The 21,247-nt window shown below is 40.9% G+C and overlaps 1 protein-coding gene across 1 annotated transcript in view; it reads left to right on the top strand.

The window, feature by feature from the left end:
* Positions 1-21,247, top strand: part of LOC124604130 (erythroid differentiation-related factor 1) — a 235,027-nt gene that overhangs the window by 155,432 nt on the left and 58,348 nt on the right. The window contains exon 15 of the mRNA XM_047136452.1: positions 18,815-18,961. Within this exon, the coding sequence (XP_046992408.1) occupies positions 18,815-18,961 (147 nt within the window). The remainder of the gene's footprint in view (positions 1-18,814; positions 18,962-21,247) is intronic.

The following is a 21,247-nucleotide window of genomic DNA, read 5'->3' as shown; positions in this document are numbered from 1 at the left end:
GTACTCACATGGCACCATCTTATGTCAACTGATTTATGAACCATCTGGAGGGATCTTTCTTATCCACTTCACACTTGTAACCACTGTCTGGTTCAGAGTCATTGATGACATTTTTATGATCTGAACTCATAGCAGGGACAACCTTTGCACTGTCCTCCATAACCTCGACACCTACTCCCAAATTTGCTTCACCTGGTCCTTCACATCTCAGTAAGCTACGTTCTCAGATGCTTATGTCCTCCTCATGATGGCTCCGAGAATACCTCTGTTCATATCAAGTGCACCAAACATAAAAAGTACCTCCACTTGACAGCTGTCACCTCTTCCATGTCAGAAAGGCTATCACTTATAGCCTTGTCACCCTTGGATGGCGCATTTGCCATGGAAAACAAGAATTTTCAAAATATACCGATAACCTTACCAGAGCCTTTATTGACAGAGAAAATCATATCCTGCTCATTCATAAACAGCTCTCCCATGCCATCTTCTCCTCTGACACCACTAAACCTGTTAAACAGCCACTGACAAGCATTCTTCTGATTGCCCAGTATCACCCTGGTCTTGAAGAGCTCAACCACATTTTCAATGGGGCTTGGGGCTTTGACTGACTACATCTCATCGTGCCCTGCGATGAGAGGTATCTTACCCAAAATCCTACCCACATTACCCAAGTAATGTTCTGCTGCCCATCCAAGCCACAAAATATCCTTGTCCATACTCCCAATCCTGCTCCTAACTCTGCAGCCCATGGGTCATTCCCTTGCAGTTGACCCAGTTGCACGACCTGTCCCATACAGCACGCACCATCTCCTGCTGCAGTCCGGTCACAGACATTTCCCACCCAATAAAAGGCAGGGTCATATGTGAAAGCAGCCATGTTATATGTCAGCTATACTGCAATTATTGCACAGCATTCTTTGTGTGCATGACAAGTAACCAACTGTCTATTTGCATGAATAGCCACTGCCAACTTGGCAAACTTGACTCTGCCATTGCCAAACATGCTGCACATCACAACACAAATGACTTCAACAGCTACTTCACTGTGTAAGCCGTTTTGATACTCACTCACAGCTCTAGTTTTTTTTAACTATGCAGTTGCAGACTGTCTATCCACCATATCCTGTGCCCTCACAATCTTCTAGGTGTTAAACCTCCACTAACTAGTTTCTCACTGCCTCCCCTTATCTTTTCCCTTCTGTCTTCTGTTCACACCACTCCTCCCCTTATCTTTTCCCTTCTGTCTTCTGTCCATACCACTCAGTCATTACCCATATTGTGTACTGCATTCTCTTCCACTCTCCTTCCTCCACCTTCCCCCTCCCCCTCCCCCTCCCCCTCCCCCTCACTCTCTCTCTCTCTCTCTCTCTCTCTCTCTCTCTCTCTCTCTCTCTCTGTGTGTGTGTGTGTGTGTGTGTGTGTGTGTGTGTGTGTGTGTGGTACATACCACCCCTCACCCTTCCTTTCCTCTTTCTTCCACCTTTTACCCTTTCTCTCTTCACTTCCTGTCTCCCTCTTCCTCTTCAGCTTCCTCTCACTTCCTCCCCCTTTCTAACTTTGTCTAGCTCTCTTTATCTCAAATGCTCTACTGTGTGAACTCTTTTCATCATGTTGCGTAGGCTCTGAGTCGTTTGTCTCAGGCTATCACACTACCCCCTCCTTGCCTTGTGTGTCCTTCTCTAGCCCCTCCTCACTTCCATCTGTGCAGGCAACAGCTCTCAGTAATTGATAACAAATAGTCATTGTCTCCATGACCGGGAGAGTGTGTGAATCTGTATATTTTTGCTAAGAGCTCAAAATCCAGTTTGTTCAATGTTGCCACACTTCAATCTGCTAGAGGTTCCTTTCCCTTATTTTTTGTTTAATGGTTGGGGATTTGTCAGATCTTGTTGGTGAGGCCCAGATATCCTGGACTTCCATTGCCATGTCTTCATTGAGAGCATTGATGAATTCACTGTACTTACTTTTGTTGGAAGTTATGTAGGCTAACATGAACTGGATTTTGAGCTGTACAAATTACAGAACAGGATTTTCTTCCAGTTGTATGGGCATTTCACTCTTATGACTCATGAGTGCAATCAGAATCCCAAAGATAGTTGGCGTCAGATTCTGTAGTGTTGGTAATTAGAGTCAATACATTATTTTCACTGTGAATTAAATGTTCAAACAAATTTTGGGCTTGCAGCCAATTGTAGTTCAATATACATCCCATGACATTTCAGCTGGGTACCTGGTCATCCTCATATTAGCCATCGAAGATTGACGAAATGCCCACTGTTCCGCAATATATAGCACGCTGAGAGTGTTCTGCACATTTGTCAGGATCAAGTTGATAGATGGATAACACTTTCTGGCAGCAGCACCCTTGGTGGTGAACTGAGGACCCCAGCTGTTGTTTACCTTACCGCCCACTGCGGCCATTAGCACACTCTGCTACCTTCGATTAGAGCAAATTGTTGAAGTGACGGGGTTCCACACACTGACCAATTGGTAACTGCTATATGATTCATCATATTTTCTGCCAGGCATATTTCCATGGATTTCTTAATAATGAAGTCCCAAAAAGATGTTGCTGTGGTTGGAATCATTGTTTTCTCATATTTCATTGAATGTCCAGTGGAAATACATTGTACAGCAGTAGTGGACTAGCTTGGTTGCAAAAGGCGGGTGCAACATTAATGTTCAGTGCAACATTCTTTCACAGTACTTGTGGTCTGATCTGTGTAAGCCATACCTCATTGGTAATGTATTTTGTAAATTCTGGCCTTCTGCATTTTTTTTCCTGACCTTTTGCAATAACAAGTCATTCTTCTCTGACCCCAGAAGGTCTGCAACCTTAGATGGCAGAAGGAAAACCACTTTCTGTTGAAATTTATGAAGGATTCTTGCTATTTGAAACTAAATGTTGCCAGCAAGGAAGAAAAGCTAAAGATATTGCTGGCATATTCTCTTCTTTATCCACTTCCTGCTTCTTGTTTGTAACTGAAATGCCCTGTTAATCTGCCAGATAGAATATCCATTTCTCCTAAACATTGTCTTTAGGTGAGTGAGCTCTTTAGGCAAATTGTCTAACTCTCTGTGTGAACTCTGTATACGAGTGTCACAATGGTGACAATTTGACACTTGCAAATACAGGTCAGTACGAGTGAACTTACAATAAACTGAATGCCGCAGTCTTCGATTGCTCACTTGGTGATGACCGGCAAATGCCCAGTTGGAATATCACGGGATGTATTGAACGACGACTGAATGGCTGCAAGCTAAAAGTTGTTTGAACATTCAGTCCGCCAGGAAAATCTTAAAAGTTTACATCAGATGTTTTTACTTGGAGGCAATGGTCTCACATATCCGAAGTTTTGACAAGCTATGTGGTAAGAGAGCAAACCTTTTTAAGTTCTTTGACCATTTTATTGAAATCTAGGGACCAAGGCACGATATCAAAATTTGCCACTGTGATACTACAAAGGGTGTTCGGTAAGTAATGATGTATATTTTTTTCCTGAAAGCAGGTTGGTTTTATTCAGGGTTCCAATACATTATATTTCTCCCCACTCTTTTGGCTACAAAACCCTATTTTTCAATACAATCTCCAATCAGTGCGACAGTCTTATGCAACCTCACTGGAATGATCTGTATGCCCACACAGTACCACTCTACTGGTAGACGTCATAGCCAAAGTCTTGCTGCATCAATAATCTCCTCATCATCCGTGTACTATTTCTGAGCTCGGCCAGAGTGGCCGAGCATTTCTAGGCGCTACAGTCAGAACCGCGCGTCTGCTAGGTCGCAGGTTCGAATCCTGCCTCGGGCATGGATGTGTGTGATGTCCTTAGATTAGTTAGGTTTAAGTAGTTCCAAGTTCTAGGGCACTGATGACCTCAGAAGTTAAGTCCCATAGTGCTCAGAGCCATTTGAACCATTTTGAACTACTTCCCGAGAGTTCATCCTTCATTGGGCCAAACAAATATAAGTCAGGAGGTGTGAGGTCCAGGGTGTAGAGTGGATGAAGAACAGTCTGATAAAGTTTTGTGAGCTGCTCTCATGTGCGCAGACTTGAAAGGGGCCTTGCAGAGTCACGAAGAAGTAGTTTGTTTGCATTTTCGTGGCAATGAACATGCTGAAGTCGTTTCTTGTATTTCTGAGGGAAGCACAATACACTTCCTCTTCGATCACTGCATCAAACAGAATAACTCCTTCCGTGCCCCAGAAGACTGTCACCACGAATCTACCTGCCGAGGGTGCTGCTTTGAACATTTTCTTCGGAGGAGAGGTGGTGGTGTGCCACTCCATGGATTGCCACTTTGTTTCTAGTTCTAAGTGATGAACACATGTTTCATCACCTGTAATGATGTTTGGCAAAAAATTGTCGCAATCAGTTTCGTAATGCGCAAGCAGTTCCACACAAATGGTCGTTCGTTGCTCTTTATGGTCTTCTGTTAGGCGGTGAGGAACCCAGTGGACACATACTTTTGACTACCCTGACAGGCGGATGAAAGTGTCGGCACTACCAACAGAGATTCCCAGGTGTGCAGTGGGGTGTTTGATTGTGATCCGTCAGTCATCCTGAATGAGAGTGTCTGCACGTTCCAAAATTGCAACAGTCACAGCTCCGTGTGACCAGCCGGCACGCAGTAGACTAGACAGGTTTGTGTGGCCTTCTTGCGTTGATGACCATCGTCTCAATTGACAACTCACCATTTTTTGTTCACCTTCAGATCACTGTAGACATTCTACAAGTGCCTATGAGTATCTGTGATTCTCTGGTCCTCACCTCACCTCCCCTGCCCCCCCCCCCCCCCCCACACACACACACACACAAAAGAAAATAAATAAATACAAAAAATCCTCAGTGACAGTCTCCTCTTGGAGCCATTTTGAAGGCTACGTATAACTTCACATGTAACAGAACTTCGTGAAACTTTAGGGGCTGAAGCAGGAATATTCCATGATGTCCCACAACAAATTCTGCATTTTTTAATCAAAATTGGCCAAGAAAAAAAGTATTGTGTTACTTGTTGAGTGCTCACATATTAATTGCTGGTGCATGGAAGATTAATGACAAGGCTAGTCATGCTATTGTCAAAAAGAAGATTTACTGTGCAAGATGGACTAGATGCCATTTCAGAAGAATTGTGTCAGTTACATTCATAGTTTACAACGCATATTTCTCCTGTATCATGAGACTGGGTTGATGGAGTGACTGGCAAAGTTTGATTGGATGCATAAGGATGCAAGTTTTTGACAGATGTCAAAATTTGATTGTATGTTGCCCCAGCAATTGTCACAAGAGGTCCCATTGTCAACTTTGAAGAGAATAATTTCAATGATGCAGCGCTGTCTGTATTAAGCATGGGACTTAATTTTGCACCCACACATAGAGCATTGCCTTTAATAAATTTTGTGAGTGGTGTTGAAAAGCCACAAGACACCTTCTTTTGGGTGCTGCAGAAGAAATAAGAAGGAGAACTTGCTGTATTGTTTTTTAAAGTTTCTCCTCAGTGTAGTAACTTGACCTCTGCAGAAAAGACTGCTCTACAAAATCTTCAAGAGGACTTTGATGTAGTGGTACTGAATGCTGACAAAGGTAACATAATTGTTTCTTCACCTCTTAGTGGATATAATGATCAGATGTATGATCTACTAAGTGATTCTATCTGTATACCTACAGGAAGATTGATTACAACTCTACAGGATGTGCGCTGCGGAAAATTTCTACACTCCTAAGTTCCTCCTCCTTAGCTCAAGAGATCATCAAGAGGTTAAGACAACATGGTTGTATGCCAACAGTACTGTGTGGCATTCCAAAAATTTATAAAGAAAGTGTTACATTACGTCCAATAGTGAGCAACATAGGAGCTCCATCATATGATTACCAAAACATCTTGTTTCTTTGCTGGGACCAGCTGTAAATCAGCTGACTTTTATCAATAGATGGGGGCTCTCTGTCTAAGCAGTTCAGACTGTTTAGTTAGCTTCAGTGTGGTATACTTTTTACAAAGGTTCCTCTGGCAGGTTCTTTGGCTCTAATGGGCAGTAAGTTTCAGTGGACATTACTGTTTCACTACATGATTTCCTCAACCTATTTTATGTTCAGTCGAGAATATTTTGAACAGACTAACTCACCTTGTGCAGCCCTCTGTCTACCTTGGTGGCCAAACGGAGAATTTTGAGGAGAGAGTGTTTGAAACAACTGCCCTTAAACCAGCTTTATTTTGCTGGTATGCGGGTGACACTTACATAGTGTGACCTCAAGGAAAAGATAAATTAATGGAATTTCTTCTTCATCTCAACTCCATTCATTCGATTCACTGTGGAGATAGAGAAGGATGGTTGTCTGCAGTTCTTGGATGTCTTGGTCAGATGGAAGAATGATGGTTCTATGGGGCATTCAGTTTATTGTAAGTCCGCTCATACTGATTGGTATTTGCAAATCTCAAGTTGTCATCACCTTACGTAAACTATGAGCATGCTTAAAACACTCGTACACAGTGCTCACACAGTTTCAGATCTAGATAGTGTGCTAGAGTTCGTCCACCTAAATACAGTGTTCTGGAGAAATGGAAGTTCTGCCTAGCAGACCACAAGCCACATTCAGTCCAAACTAAGAAACAGGAAGTGGATAAAGAGGAGAACATGCTGGCAAAAGCTTTAGTGTTACTTCTTGTTATGGGCAGCACTTTATTTAAAATAGCAAGAATCCTCCGTAAATTTCAGGTGAAAGTGGTTTACCATCCACCATCTAAAATTGCAGACCTTCTGAGGTCAATGAATGGTGACTGTTTATTGCAGAAGGCCAGAATTTACAAAATTCACTGCCAATGTGCTACATGTGACATAGGTCAGACTGCAGGCACTGTTAAAGGACACTGTGCTGAACATCTAGGTTGCATGTGTCTTTTGCAACGAAGCTAGTCCCATATTGCTGAACTCTGTATTTCATTGTGAGAAAACATTGATTCTGACCACAAAAACATCTTTTTGGGTCTTCATTATTAAAGAATCCGTGGAAATATGCCTGATGCAAAATCTGATGAACCATGATAGCGGCTACCAGTTGGACAGTGTGTGGAATCCCCAGCTACCAGTTGGACAGTGTGCGGAACCCCCAGCTACCAGTTGGACAGTGTGTGGAACCCCGTCATCTCCATGATTTGCTCTAATCGAAGACAACAGAGTGCATCAGTGGCTGCAGTTAGCTGTAAGGCACAGGATAGCTGAGTACTGCAGTTATACCAGCAAGGGTGCTCACCGGGAAGTATTGTACACCTGTCAGCTTGAATTTGACACATGCACAGAATACTCACAGCATGCTGTAATGTTGTGGAAGGGAGGACGCCTTCGTAAGTCTTTGATGGCTCACCGAAGGATGACTGGCAGGTGACCCATTTGTGAAATATGGGATGTATTGAACGACGACCAGCTGCAAACCTGAAATTTGTTTGAACAGAGTCAATGTGGCACTGGTTACACTGTAATGTTGGTGCTTGGAAAATGTGCACCACAGTTGACATGGTTGTTTCGCATTTAGCCTGCAATACAGCAGGGCTTGAAGTGTTGATGGTCGCCAAGGATGTTGCATTTTAGTATGAATATTTCATCGACAACATTTATAATATACACACGAGAATGCGAGTAACTCATGTTAATAGAATCAGCAGTACATTGCAGCTCAATTTTCATAGCACCCTCATTACTCTTCAGTCTGGCATCTCTCTTTGTGTATATAATTTTGTTAATTTCATTATTGTATTTTGATGTTATCTTCGGCCATTGTAACTGCATATTGTGCTAAAATATAGTAAAACAAAGTAGTCTGGTATTGTTGACATTTTAGAGTAGTACTTACTAAAGCAGTTTGCATACTGTTCTATTTTTCTTAATGTTAGTATCACTCTTTACAATAACGTAAGGCAATCATGCGGCTTAATTCATGTGATACCAATGAGTAATGATATTAATACTTTCTTCTTCATGAAATGAGCGTGGGAACAGTATCATTTGTCACATCTTGTAAGGAATTATAATGTTTGTGGCTATCGATGCCTCATTGATATCGGTCATTCACTTCATTTTTTGTACAAACTAACAATTAAATAGTAATTGAATTACATATTTATCTTTATACGATCAGTGAGTATATTAGACATGTTTCATCGTATCCAAACATTGCTCACTCATGCTGGGAGTACCTCAGTAATCATGTTATCTTAAATTTTCATAAATATTTGATCTCTCTTGGCTTTAGTTGCAGATTCTGATTCTGCCCAAGTGATTCTCGTGGCCCATGGCACTGCGGCTATCACTTTGCAGTGTCTGGCTTGCTGTAAGTGATGTGACTGGCAAGTGGTGAAATTCTGCAGCAGCAGATATTCCGTCCCATGTGGGCTGCTACATCTGTCTTATGTGCCATAGCAGTGTGTGTTATTATTGTGCAGATGGTGTTCTGCAAACATTCCACTAGTATCAATCCAGCCACCTTTTTTGTCCTTATGGGGTGTGTGTAAATGCAGTCATCAGCATACATGGAAAAAATCATATTAAAACATCCAGTAACTCAGCAATGAAGCAAAATTTTGAACATTTTTGCTCCTGTTTATTGTACAACACCTGGCATAAGGAAACAGGACATATGGCAATACTAAGTTGACAGTATCTGGACTTCGGATTTTCGTATCGCTGTGGGAAGAAAAACTGGTTTGTTTACAAGTAAAACCCAATCCCAAGGTGACAAACAACAGACACAAAATTTAAGTCCAACTTTCTCTGCTTGATAAAAGGTTTGCTTAAAATGTTTAAACTGTTGAAATAAGAAGTACTTGTCTACTGCATTACTATTAAAATAAGTACACTAGTATCAGTTGCAAGGGAGCAGTCATGAAAAGTACATCATTTTGAGTGCAGTATGCATTTAAAATACTTAAAAATATTGTGAGAATTACCACAAGATATTTAAAAGGGCAACTATGGAAAAAATAAGGAATCTTGACATCAGGAAATATTGGAAGTGAAATAAGAATTGGGAAGAACATAACATATTAAGATTTGATTAATATTGTCCTTCTTGAATATGGTATGCAAGCCCTCACATTAAAGCTGACAACACAGCAATACATTATGTGTCTGATTAGTTACACACCTTTATGGTCACATGCAGAACTGTAGCAAATATCGGTATGCTATCACGTCAGCCTGATGGCCATCAGGTTGCATCAAAAAGTACACTGGTATATCAACAACAACTCAGTTTACTTTGGAACCTCTTTTCAGGTAGATCTAGCAGTACGGAATGGTCATTGTGATTGCTTACAATAAAAAATGCAGGATCATTTAATATTTTAAAAAATAGAATCTCCTCTACATTTTCATGGTTTAGATGAAAATAGTGAGGTAGAAATCACTGTTGATTACCTGATAAAGGCCCAGTCTGTGACAGAACCACAGTATAATGTAATTAAAATGAAACTGGAGCAATTCTTGTTGTTTTGTTAGTTATCCAATAAATATCATTGGGACCTGCACGCTACTAGGCAAGCATAATCTGATTTTAAATTACGCTATATAAAGTTTCTGTGTGTAGTATGTATTACTGAATGTTTCTAAATTACATATATAACCCTCATAAAATCACAGTTATTTCTCTGCCTTTCCAAAATGAGCAATACCGTGTTAGCCTTCCATCATTTTAAAACTCACACTCATCCATTGTTCCATATTAAATGCATTCCATGCATTGTTATATTTACTATACAGAATTGGTGCCTTTGTTGAGTTTCTTTCTTCCATGGAAATCTATTAACAGTGTACTCATCTTAAGAATCAATAGTAACCCATCTCTAGGACAGATTTGTCAACAAAGTTATTTTTTCAAAAAATATCCTGGTACTTTTTTAGATCTTGCCTCACAGAAACATTCCCAAAGAGGTTAAATTATCTCATGTGGGCCTTGGGTCATATACATCTAAGCTGATTTTGAACTTATCTCTTAGAAAGACAGTGTATAAACAAATCTTTAAGCTCATTCTATCTTGAACTTTGACAAAAATACTATATTTTAAAAATTTCCTTACACACAGAAAACAATTCTTCCTCCATGAATTATAGCTTGGCTTTGTAGTCCGCAAAGTGAGTACCTTTGTTGATGAACAACAGTTGTATTTAATTTCTGAATTTGATAGTGGTGTTCATCTTTATGCCAGCTGCTTCCAAATATTTTCATTTCTCTTAAGTATTGAGTTGCATTCATATGCAATAAATGTGTGATAATGTGAAAGTCTTATACCAGCTGTGCATCAAAGTTAGACTTGCACCCATCTAGGCCCACAAAGTCTCATGTCATTTTTTTTGTATACTGTGCAAATATCAAAGTAGTTGGGAAATGTGATACAAAGTTCCATGTCATAAAATAAAGTAATCTCAGATCTTTAGTGTTTACTGGGGTAACTTCACAATGTCCTAATGCATGTTTCATGGTAATGTATACCAATAAAATATCATGAGGTTCCAGCCTTTTCAAGTGGTATAAAACCAAGTTCTCCTTGGCCATTGTCAAGTGGTGATTATTATGTAGGTGCTGCTGTCATGCGTATATAACTACACTACTGTGTGTGTGATCTCCCTATTGCCCAGTCCAGAGTCACATAAAGTAATGTTTTGGTTGCAAGGCTGCAGCACCCGTTTCAGCCTTCTGATGGCCAGGTCCCAAGCTATGCCTAACGGAAGACCACCACATTTATTGAGGCTGATTTCAGAAATTATTATTTTGATCGCATCTTTTATATGGTATTCCAGAACCCATTTGCCATTTTAATAATAATAGATGTTTTGTCAAGTGCAATTTGATGTTTGTAGTCCAGAGCATGTTCTGTTACTGCTGGTATCTCAGGTTACCAAAGGTGGTAGTATGGGGACAAGTTTTGCATCTATGCACTGTGAGGATATTGTGTAGGTTTGGTGACTGGAGGAATACCACTGTGGGAGGGGTGAGGATGACATTCCTCAGTTCAAGGCACAACAAGGGGTAGTCAAAGTCCTGGTGGAGGATGTAAGTCAGTTGCTCCAGTCCTGGTTGGTACTTAGACCTTTGTGGGCAGACAGTGGGCATGTGCGAGGTGTAGGTGTTGGGACATCAAGTCACAGGAGATCTGCTCCTGTACAAGGTTGGGAGGGAATTTTGTCTGTGAAACCCTCACTGAGACCGTTGGTATATTTTGAGAGGTACTGCTCATCACTACAGATGCAGTGACCACTATACAAGGGATTTTTTGGCATGAAATGGGTGGCAACTATTGAAGTAGAGGTATTGTTGGTGGCTGGTAGTTTGATATGGGCAGAGGTACTGATGTAGTCATTCTTGAGGTGTAGGTAAGCATTGAGGAAGATGACTTGTTGGGTTGAGGAAGACCAGGTGAAGCAAATGGGGGAGGTGTTGAGGCTCTGGAGGAACGTGGATAGGGTAGCTTCACCATTGGTCCAGATCATGAAGATGTCATCAATGAATCTGAACCAGGTGATGCATTTGGCACTCTGCATGATCTGATAGGATTCCTCTAGTTGGCCCAAAAATAGGTTGGCATAGTATGGTGTCCTGTGGATGCTTCTTACTGTACCATGGATTTGTTGTAAAGTTATTGTAAGTAAGGAAAAGTAATTGTGGCTGGGCATATAGTTGGTCATGGTGAGCATGAAGGAGGCTGAAGGTTTGGAGTCTGTCGGGCATTGGGGAAACACTTAGTAGTGACAAGGCCATGGTCATTTGGTACGTTAAGGTAGAGAGAGAGATGGATAGTGATGATGAGGGCACTTAATTGTAAAGGAACAGGAAGTGCAGCAGATTGGTGGAGGAAATCATTGGTGTCTTTTTATGCAGGAGGGTAGGTTATGGGCAATAGGCTGAAGGGGTTGCTCCACAAGGGCAGAGATACTCTGGGCAGGGGGGCAGGAGGGTACAGTAACTGGACATAATGGGATGGCCTGGGTAGTCGGGATTATGGACTTTAGGGAGCATGTAGAAGATAGGAATGCAGGGCGTGGTAGGGGTAAGGGGAGAGATGGACTCTGGGGAGGAGTTCTGGAATGGGCCTAAGGATTTGAGCAGAGACTGGTGGTTGTGCTGGATTTCTGGAATGGGGTCACTGTGGCAGGATTTGTTGGTGGATGAATCTGAAAGCTGGTGTAGACCATCCACGAGGTAATCCTGTCCAGACCACAGTGGTGCAGCTTTTGCCTGCAGCTAGGATTATAAGGTCAGGGTCAGTTTTTATGTGGTAGCTTACGGTTCTTTCTTTAGATCTAAGGATAATTTCTATTTTGAGGGATCTGGGGAAAGGTAGTGAAGCAGGGTTTGACATTAAGAAATTCTGGAATTTTAACGGGGGGTGATTTAGAGTTAGTGGGGATGGATCATGACTGGATAGAGGAATAAGTCAGGCAGGGTTCAATATTGGTTTTGGTTGAGTGTGATTGGTAGGGTGTGAAAAAGTGATCCCACTGTAGGGAGTGGGAGGAGAAGAAGGGGTCTTTAGCAAGTTCTGCATGGTTGAATTTTGGAGTGGGGAAAGGATTGATACTTCTGTGCTACTAAGGCATTTGAAGGAAATGTTCATGACTGTGTTTTGGTTTAGGTTCTGGATTCTGTTCGATGGTGGGAGGGAGTTTCTGAGGATGTGGTAAATGTAGTATGTCTGAAAGGCAAGGCTGGTGGCCATGAGGGTTTGTGGGCAAGGTTAGGAGGCTCTTTCAGAGATGGTGGATATGGGATCCCATGACAGGAGTAGGTGGTGAACAGCTTGGAGTGTTTTTTGGGGTGCTGTTGTGCTGTATTTCCTGGAGGGCAGGGATTTCAGTGTGAGAGATGGAATGAAAAGAATTTGGGACTGTAGAAGAGGAGAATTTTATGGATGGAAAAGAAGTATTTCGAGGAGGTTTGGGTCTGATTTACACGGCTTTACATGACTATTTTGATAAAGGCTGTGGACTTTTGGAATTAGAACAGATGGAGGTCACTGTGGAAGGATGGGTTACAGCCTGAGATGCGTAATTTGATGATCAGGCCATTTGGGCAGACTGGGTTCTGGCAAGGAATAGAGAAACTTTTCTGTATTGTCTCAGATGGAAGGAGCAGGGATCCGTAGTGGGGTATAAAAATAAGTAAAAATATGTAAACTGCATAAAAATACACATGATATGTAAAATACACAGAATTATATGTGAAAAATCACAAAAAAGACAGAGCCATGAAGTATGGGGAAAAAAACTGAAACTAGAAGTAGTAGGATTGATAGTGAAAGGTAAAACTGAACTGACATCACTGTCGAAACACAATGAGAACAAAGAGAAAAACAAATAAAAAGACAGTAATGGGGGTTGCAGGGCTCAAGGTGGATAAGGTTGAGGCTTAACAAGTTCGTGTGGCACAGGAAGGTACGAAATGACATGCAAAAATATGCTAGAATGAGGGAGGAATTATTCTCAATTTTTAGCTCTAGGATTAATTTATTGGAAGGAATAATGTGGGACATGAGATGCTTTCTGCATCAACAATCCACACAATTGCATAGCTGTGTGTTGTGCATGGATGAGACAGTAGATACAATGTATGCAGTTTGAAAGGCGACTGGTAAAAGAGAGGAAAGATGAGAAAGAAAAGGACACAAATGGAGTAAAGTAATGTGTTAGAAGATAGTGACAAACGAAAACAGCACAGGGTTGTGAGATGGAAGAAAAGCCATTAGGGAAAACAGAACAATAGAAATTCCATGAAGGAATAATGACAATATGACAAAAAGAATATATTGCTATCACCATATAGAGATGTTGAGGCCTCCTTCTGAAGTGTAAAGCGCGCGCGCAGTCACTCACACACACACACACACACACACACACACACACACACACACACACACACACACACACACACACAATCAAACAATCAAAAGCACAACTCGCACACATAATATCACTGCCTGTGGCCCACTTTGGTCAGACTGCAGACTGTGACTGCACTTGAGGAGGCGGCACTGGGTGATGAAGGGGAGGTATAGCAGGGTAAGGTTGGGGGAGGGAGTAGTGCTGCTTATGGCAGCCTGGTGGGCCAGGGGTGAGATACTAGGTGCAGTTACAAGATTTGGGGTGGGAGGACAAGAGGAGCAGAAAAGTATAGAAGGGGAAGAAGACTAGTAGGTGCGGTGATGGAATAGTTGAAGGACAGGTACTATCGAGGGAAGAGACCAGGGAGATTCATATTAAAATGTAATTAGTGATGCTGTCTTGTGTCATATTGTTTATACCTGTCAGTTTTTCTTTGTGTTGAAAAGTAGTTACTGGTTAAAGCAATTCAGACATCAGACAGTGTACACATTATATAATGGAGATATTTTCATCTACTTTAATATCATCTAAAGATATACTGAAATATTCTTATGAAGATGTAAAGATATGTTAATACTGCTTTTGTGACGTGTATAGCAGAAGGACTGAGGAAGTGACAGAGTTACAGTGCTCCAATATTTTAAACTTTGGTACGGGGAATAGCCAACATTCTTGACAGCTTTATGATATGCATTCAGTGATATTATTTCCACTCTTCAAGAATTGCATCTTCATCTCAGCAGTAGTGATGGGACAGATTAATGTATCCAGAAAGAAATTTTCACTCTGCAGCAGAGTGTGAGCTGGTATGAAACTTCCTGACAGATCAAACTGTCTGCCAGACCGAGACTCGAACTCAGGACCTTTGCCCTTTGTGGGCAAGTGCTCTACCAACTGAGCTACCCAAGCACAACTCAGGCTCCATCCCCACAGCTTCAGTTGTGCCAGTGCCTCGTCTCCTACCTTCCAAACTTCACAGAAGCTCTCCTGCAAACCTACCAGAACTAGCACTCCTGGAAGAAAGGATGTTGCAGAGACATGGCTCGCCACAGCCTGGAGAATGTTTCCAGAATGAACTTTTCGCTCTGTGGTGGAGTGTGTGCTGATATGAAACTTCCTGACAGATCAAAACTGTGTGCCGGACCGAAACTCATACTCGGGACATTTGCCTTTTGCGGGCAAGTGCTCTACCAACTGAGCTACCCAACCATGACTCAGGCTGTGGCGAAGCCGTGTCTCTGCATTGTCCTCTCTTCCAGGAGTGCTAATTCTGCAAGGTTCGCAAGAGAGCTTCTGCGCAATTCGGAAGGTAGGAGATGAGGTACTGGCAGAATTGAAGCTGTGAGGACGAGTTCTGAGTCGTGCTTTGGTAGCTCAGTTGGTAGAGAATTTGCCCACGAAAGGCAAAGGTCCCAAGTTCGAGTCTCAGTCTGGCACAGAGTTTTGATCTGTCAGGAAGTTTCAGATTAATGTAGCTGTAGTATATCTTTCATACAAATTCCATTGTTTTATAGAAATCCAGTGTGGCAATACTCCTGGCCCTGTAATTAGTGGTAATTTCACATTGTTAGCGCGTTGTCCACTAACTGTGCTTCAAGGCAACAATCATTGACATCCATAAAAAAGGAAGTGTTTCTTCCCTAGGTGTTTAACCACGAAAGAAGTGTTGAGAATTGCTTGGTGGTTTGTAGATCTCCTATTGCTGACATCTGCACACACATCACTCCCACAATATCAGGTTATTTCTTACACAAGTGACATAAACATTAAATATTTTCTCTCCTAAATACAATGATGCTGTATAGTACCATGTTGGTGACCCCTTTGCTGAAGTCTAAACTCAGATATTAAAAGGTTTTGACAATTGTAACTGTACCTGTTGCATTTCTTGCATCTACCTTGAAGCAATGTGATTTTGTTACCCTGTAGAGTCAACAATATTCCTCTTCATATGGGTGTTAGAATGATTTTGCATTGCTTGAATACTGTTAATGCCTTTGATTTGTAGCTGTTGGATAACTGCAGACTCCTAGGCAATTGAAGTACTAATAAATTCTGATTTTTTAAATGTATAAAAATTTATTTATTTCCTGAATTTTGTGTTGCACCTGATAACAAGTAAGCTGTAAATGTTCTCATAAAATGTGTATAATTTTGTACTAACAAATAAGTTAGTATACCCCAATCAAAAATCCGCATGTGTGGTGTTGTGAACAGGTTTCAGCATCTTTATTTATTTATTTATTTAATAGCCAAATGTACCTAATTGAAATGTCAATAGATACATACAGTTAGTTATTCAATAATATGCAAATTATTCACAGTAACCTGCAAACATTAGGAACACACAAAGGTTCAGTGATTTGATTATAAAATCAAGATGGACATGTTCATAGTATTACCAACTATTATACAGATGGTTCATGTACTTTAAATGCACAATTGTTTTGCACCTCATGCTATTTCCAGATGGAAATGTCGGATGCAATAGGCTGGTTGGATTGATAATGTAGGGCTATCCAGAATGTAACAGATGTTTTGAAATAAAAAGTTAATAATATGGAAAAACTAAATTTTATTACACACTTTTTAAAGGTACACTCTCAAGCTATTTTTCTACATAATACCCATTCAGATTGCGGCACTTATAGTATCACGGAACAAGTTTTTCAATACTGTCTCTGTAGAAACCTGCCACCTGCGATTGCAACTGCTGATTTCGATCAGTGTGCTGTTTGGCATCAGTATAAAAGTGCTGTGCAACGAGCTGTGTCTTCATTGCTGGAAAGAGGTGGTTGTTGCTTGGAGCCAAATCTGGGCTTTGTGGCGGGTGATGAAACGTCCCCCGTCCAAAACCCCATATGAGCTCTCGGGTACGATTGGCCATTTATGGACATGCGTTGTGAAAAAAAACAAACCTTTTGTGCTAAGTTTTCCCCAACACTTGTTTTGTATCACCCGTCTTAATTTGTTAGTGTTTGACAATATGTGTCCAAGTTAATAGTTGTACCACGTCTGAGGAAACCAATGGGAATCACTCCCTTAGAGTCCCAAAACACAGTAGCCAGATATTTCTCGACAGCATTCCATTTGCAAATGCTTCCTTTGTTTCTTGAAGGAGTTTGTGTATCCCCATTCCATCAACTGGCTTTTTGTTTTACAGTTGACATGCTTCATCCAAGTATTGTATCCAGTTACGATACAATTGATAACTCTGTTACCATTTCTCCCGTAATCTTATAGGAAGGTCAGTGCTGCAGCCAATCTCTATTACAATTTTGGGAACCCACTTTATCAAAAAACATGTGGTAACCAAACTTCTCTGTCACAATTTCATGCACCAAATTCAGGGTGATTTGGGGTAAATGTTGCGAAAGTTCCATAATCATGAAGTAACAATTTTCACCAATTTTGTCATTAATTTTTGTCTCCATTTCATCAGTCACAAGGCTAGGCCTGTCACTGTGATCCTCATCGTGAACATTCATATGGCCATTTTCAAAGTCAGTGCAGCATTGCCTCTCGTTTTTACTGGTTATTCCTTTTACATACACATCACAAAGGTCACGATAAATGGCAGTTGGTTTGCAGATTTTTTGACAAAGAAACCTAATCACAGAACACAAGTCACAAGTGGCGGGATTTTCTATTGCAGCACACTTTTTTTTCACGTCACAAAAAGTAAAGCAGCAGAGACACACAGGCGATACGCTTCCACCGCTGGATGTGTACCAAGTGTAGGAATGTTGTGGTACTAAGATGGTGGCTGTAGCCCTACATATCAACACGATAGACCAAAACGTCTATTACTTTCTGGATAACCATCGTATTTCAGTACACTCGCCAATCTGTTCTGAGCAAACTTCTTTTCTCAAAGTCTGCATTTACTGCTGGAAGTTAAAAGACTACAAGTCCAACTCTTGAAATAAAAGTTGGGCAAGGCAGGCCCAGACAAAATAGAATAAACCGCCGACCAGCAGGTACCGTTAGTGTGGCATGATGATTATAGTCGTCCCGGCTTGCAGATGTGCTGCGTCCCTCCATCTCGTGACACCTGTGCATAAATGAAACATACATCCAAACAGTAGATTATTTAATACATTATGAAAATAAACTTTGGTAATCATCATTTGTTGCTTAAAAAATGCTAATACAACACACCTCTTCATCAAAATGGTACGTTACACTACAAGTAGGGGTTTGAGGAATCAGGGTGGCCTATTTTGTCAATTCTTTTGGTTGAATCAATCAATTAATCAGTCAGCCAACCAAAAATTGAAGCTGCAATGAAAGGAATTTTAATTCAGTGATGATTGATTAACTTTGTGTTGGTTTTCATTTAATTTCCTAAACTGTTCGTGATATGTGGCTGCATACTTATACTGTTTGATTTACTATAGGTATTTTTTTACTGTCTTCATCATCAGTGTGCGTTATTTTGTGGAAGAGACCTGTGATGTTGACAGACAATGAAGCAATTCCTGATATGATACCGAAAGAGACAAACTGCTTTAACTCTCGTTTTTCAGACTGCAATTTCTGCTTTATTTGGCCAGAGTGTTTGTTTCTGTAACAGCACATTATCTGCAAAATCTGTAGTAATGCTTTACCATGAAGAGTCATCAACAGACACTCTAAAAATGAATGAAATTTCACTAGCGTTCTGGCGTGTATGTGTATATATGTGTGTGTGTGTGTGGTGGGGGGGGGGGGGGGGGGGTGTTTGTATGTATATGTATTCTACCATGAAAAAGGATTTGTCTGTCCTAAGGCTAGTGAAGTTTTCATTCATCTTTGTGTCCCTATTGATGTCTCAATGTTTCTACTATTCTGTAAGGTGTTACATTTGCTCAAAAGTTATTTATAGGCTGCCATAACTTTCCATACCATACAGTAACAGTTATGAATTTATAGTATTTATTAAAAAGGTTGATTTCCTTCTTTGTAGGCTATGAGCTACTACCAGAGAGCTATCCATGCACTCGGTAACGCAAAAAATAATCCAAGTATCTGGCACTCTGTTGTATGGGAGATGTCAACAACAGTATTTACAATGGCTTCTCTACTGCAGGACTACCCAGAGCTTGGTACAAAGGTATGAACATATCTTCTTGTTACTGTGTGCATGTGTTAATCCAAGTGCTCATACATGGATGTGGTTAAAATATATCCCCAGCTATGTACACATGAAATTAAAACATTTCTATCAGATTGTTACATGTAAATCATTCGTTGAAACATATTGAGGAGAAAGAACAAGCAAAAAGGCAAATTAACATGTCATGGCAACCTAAGAATATGAATAAACTGTTTTTTTCAGAGAGGTGTAGGCATTAAATAGCAATTATAACAAGGGTTATATGCATGGTTGGAGGTGTGCATTTGAAAGAATGACAAATCAGCAAATGTTTGAAAATGAAGTAATGAGAGTCATTTATTTATCAGTTAACAACAATTTATTGCTTCATTCGAATTTGTGTCATTGGGACAATACAGTCTTTGAAAATTAAGAAAAGATAAAAAAAGGAGAGAAATGAAAGAATATTGATCTGAACAGTTAACATTCATATAATGTCAGTCAGGAAAGGCCATTCGTTGAAAATCAGGAAAAGGTATTTGTTTTTTCGTGCTATGGTCAGGAAAGGCCGTTTGTTGAAAATCAGGAAAGGCCATTTGTTTTTTTTTTGTGCTATAGAGCGAAGTGCCTAAATTGTTTTCAAAATATGAGTTCACTTTTCTCAGTCCACAAATAGTGATTGGAAGGGAGCAGTACCAGTTATATGCAAGTAAAAGGAAATATGTCAAGTTGCTATCAGGCACATGAAGCTTTCAGCCACAGCCTTCATCAGTAAAACCAAGACACACACTATTCACACACTCAAGCAGGCACATCTCATGCACATGCCACTCCATAACTTGACGTGTGTTGTTCTTTACAGTAAATAGCAACCTGTCTTTTCCTACATTGTTGATAATTGTACCTGGAGTTTCCATTGTTTGATTTTTATCAAGTAAAAGAAAATATCTTTATGTGAAACATTATCTATAACACATACTAGTTTGTTGAATTTTGATGTCCAAAGGGCACCATTTTTTATTACCTTTGTTTTTGACATAACATTTTACCCACTGTCAACTAAACCATAAAAATGCACAAAGAAATTATAAAAAATGTTTACGCTCAAGAAGAACAAGTGATAATACTGCAATAGACACACTTTTCAGCTTTTGCCTTGGGGGAACATTTTTTGTTCCCTTTTCCTTTCTTCGTATCCCTTATCCTCTCGTTTCTCCGCTTCGGTGTTTGAGGTTCCTCTTTTTCATTTTCCTCACTGTGCACACCTGATGGCCGGCCCATGCATCTGACACATAACAGATGACTGGGTAATGTGTAATTCCCAGTCCCGGGTCAACAGGTAGGGTTCGCACCTACCCACTGGTACAGGCCAGGCTGCTACCTTTCCAATTTGCCGACTGGTCCCTCTGTCAGGTGTTTGGGAGGTGTGAACAATCACCTAAGGCAGGTGCACCCCCTTGTGAAGGGAGCACCCAGTTGGAAAGGGGTACCATCAGAGATGCTGGCAATCGTGGGGGATTTTCTCACAATGAGCCAATCATCTTCACAATCAATGTCTACGAAACGAAAGCAGAATGAATCTAAAGATTCAAAGACCCTTCCAACTGCATCCCAGTTCCTTGTGGTTTCACGTACAAAAGACAGTCAGTCCTTCGCAACGTTAAATCCGTTTATTACTCAGAAAGGTGTTGATGCAATTGCCAGCCTTATGAAATCCTGCTCTCATTTACGGAATGGCACTTTGATTCTGGAGACTACTTCTGATTCTCAAGCACAACAACTGTTTGCCACGCTCTGCTTCTCCACAGCTGTACTGTTCGTGTCGAGGCACATAGAACTCTGAATTCTTCAAATTATGATATTTACACTATGCTGCTCGAAAGTCTGACCTAGGCCGCAATCCAATCATACCTCTCTGACCAGTGTGTCATTGCTCTCCATCAGGTAATGAAGAAGGTAGATTTCCTCCTTACTGCCCACCTGCACTCTTTTTCTTACCTTTGATAGAGTGGTGCTTCTGTCCAAGATCAAAGCAGGCGATGAAGTTATCACAGTCCGACCGTACATTCCAAACCCGATGTGTTGCTACCATTGTCATCATTTCAATCACACTAGAATGTCTTGTCGACACACAGCTAAATGTGTAACCTGTGGTAGGGATGTGCATGAGGACAATTGTCCACCTCCTTCTCCCCGCTGTATCAACTACAGTGGTGGCCATGCCGCTGCCTCGTGGGATTGTCCCATGTATCTTGATGAGCGGGCTGTCCAGGAGATCCAGGTAAAGGAAAAAGTGCCTTACCC

This window comes from Schistocerca americana, chromosome 1, assembly GCF_021461395.2.
Source record: "Schistocerca americana isolate TAMUIC-IGC-003095 chromosome 1, iqSchAmer2.1, whole genome shotgun sequence".
NCBI lineage: Eukaryota > Metazoa > Arthropoda > Insecta > Orthoptera > Acrididae > Schistocerca > Schistocerca americana.
Note: the sequence above shows the minus strand (reverse complement) of the source record. Positions and strands in the feature narration are given on the sequence as shown.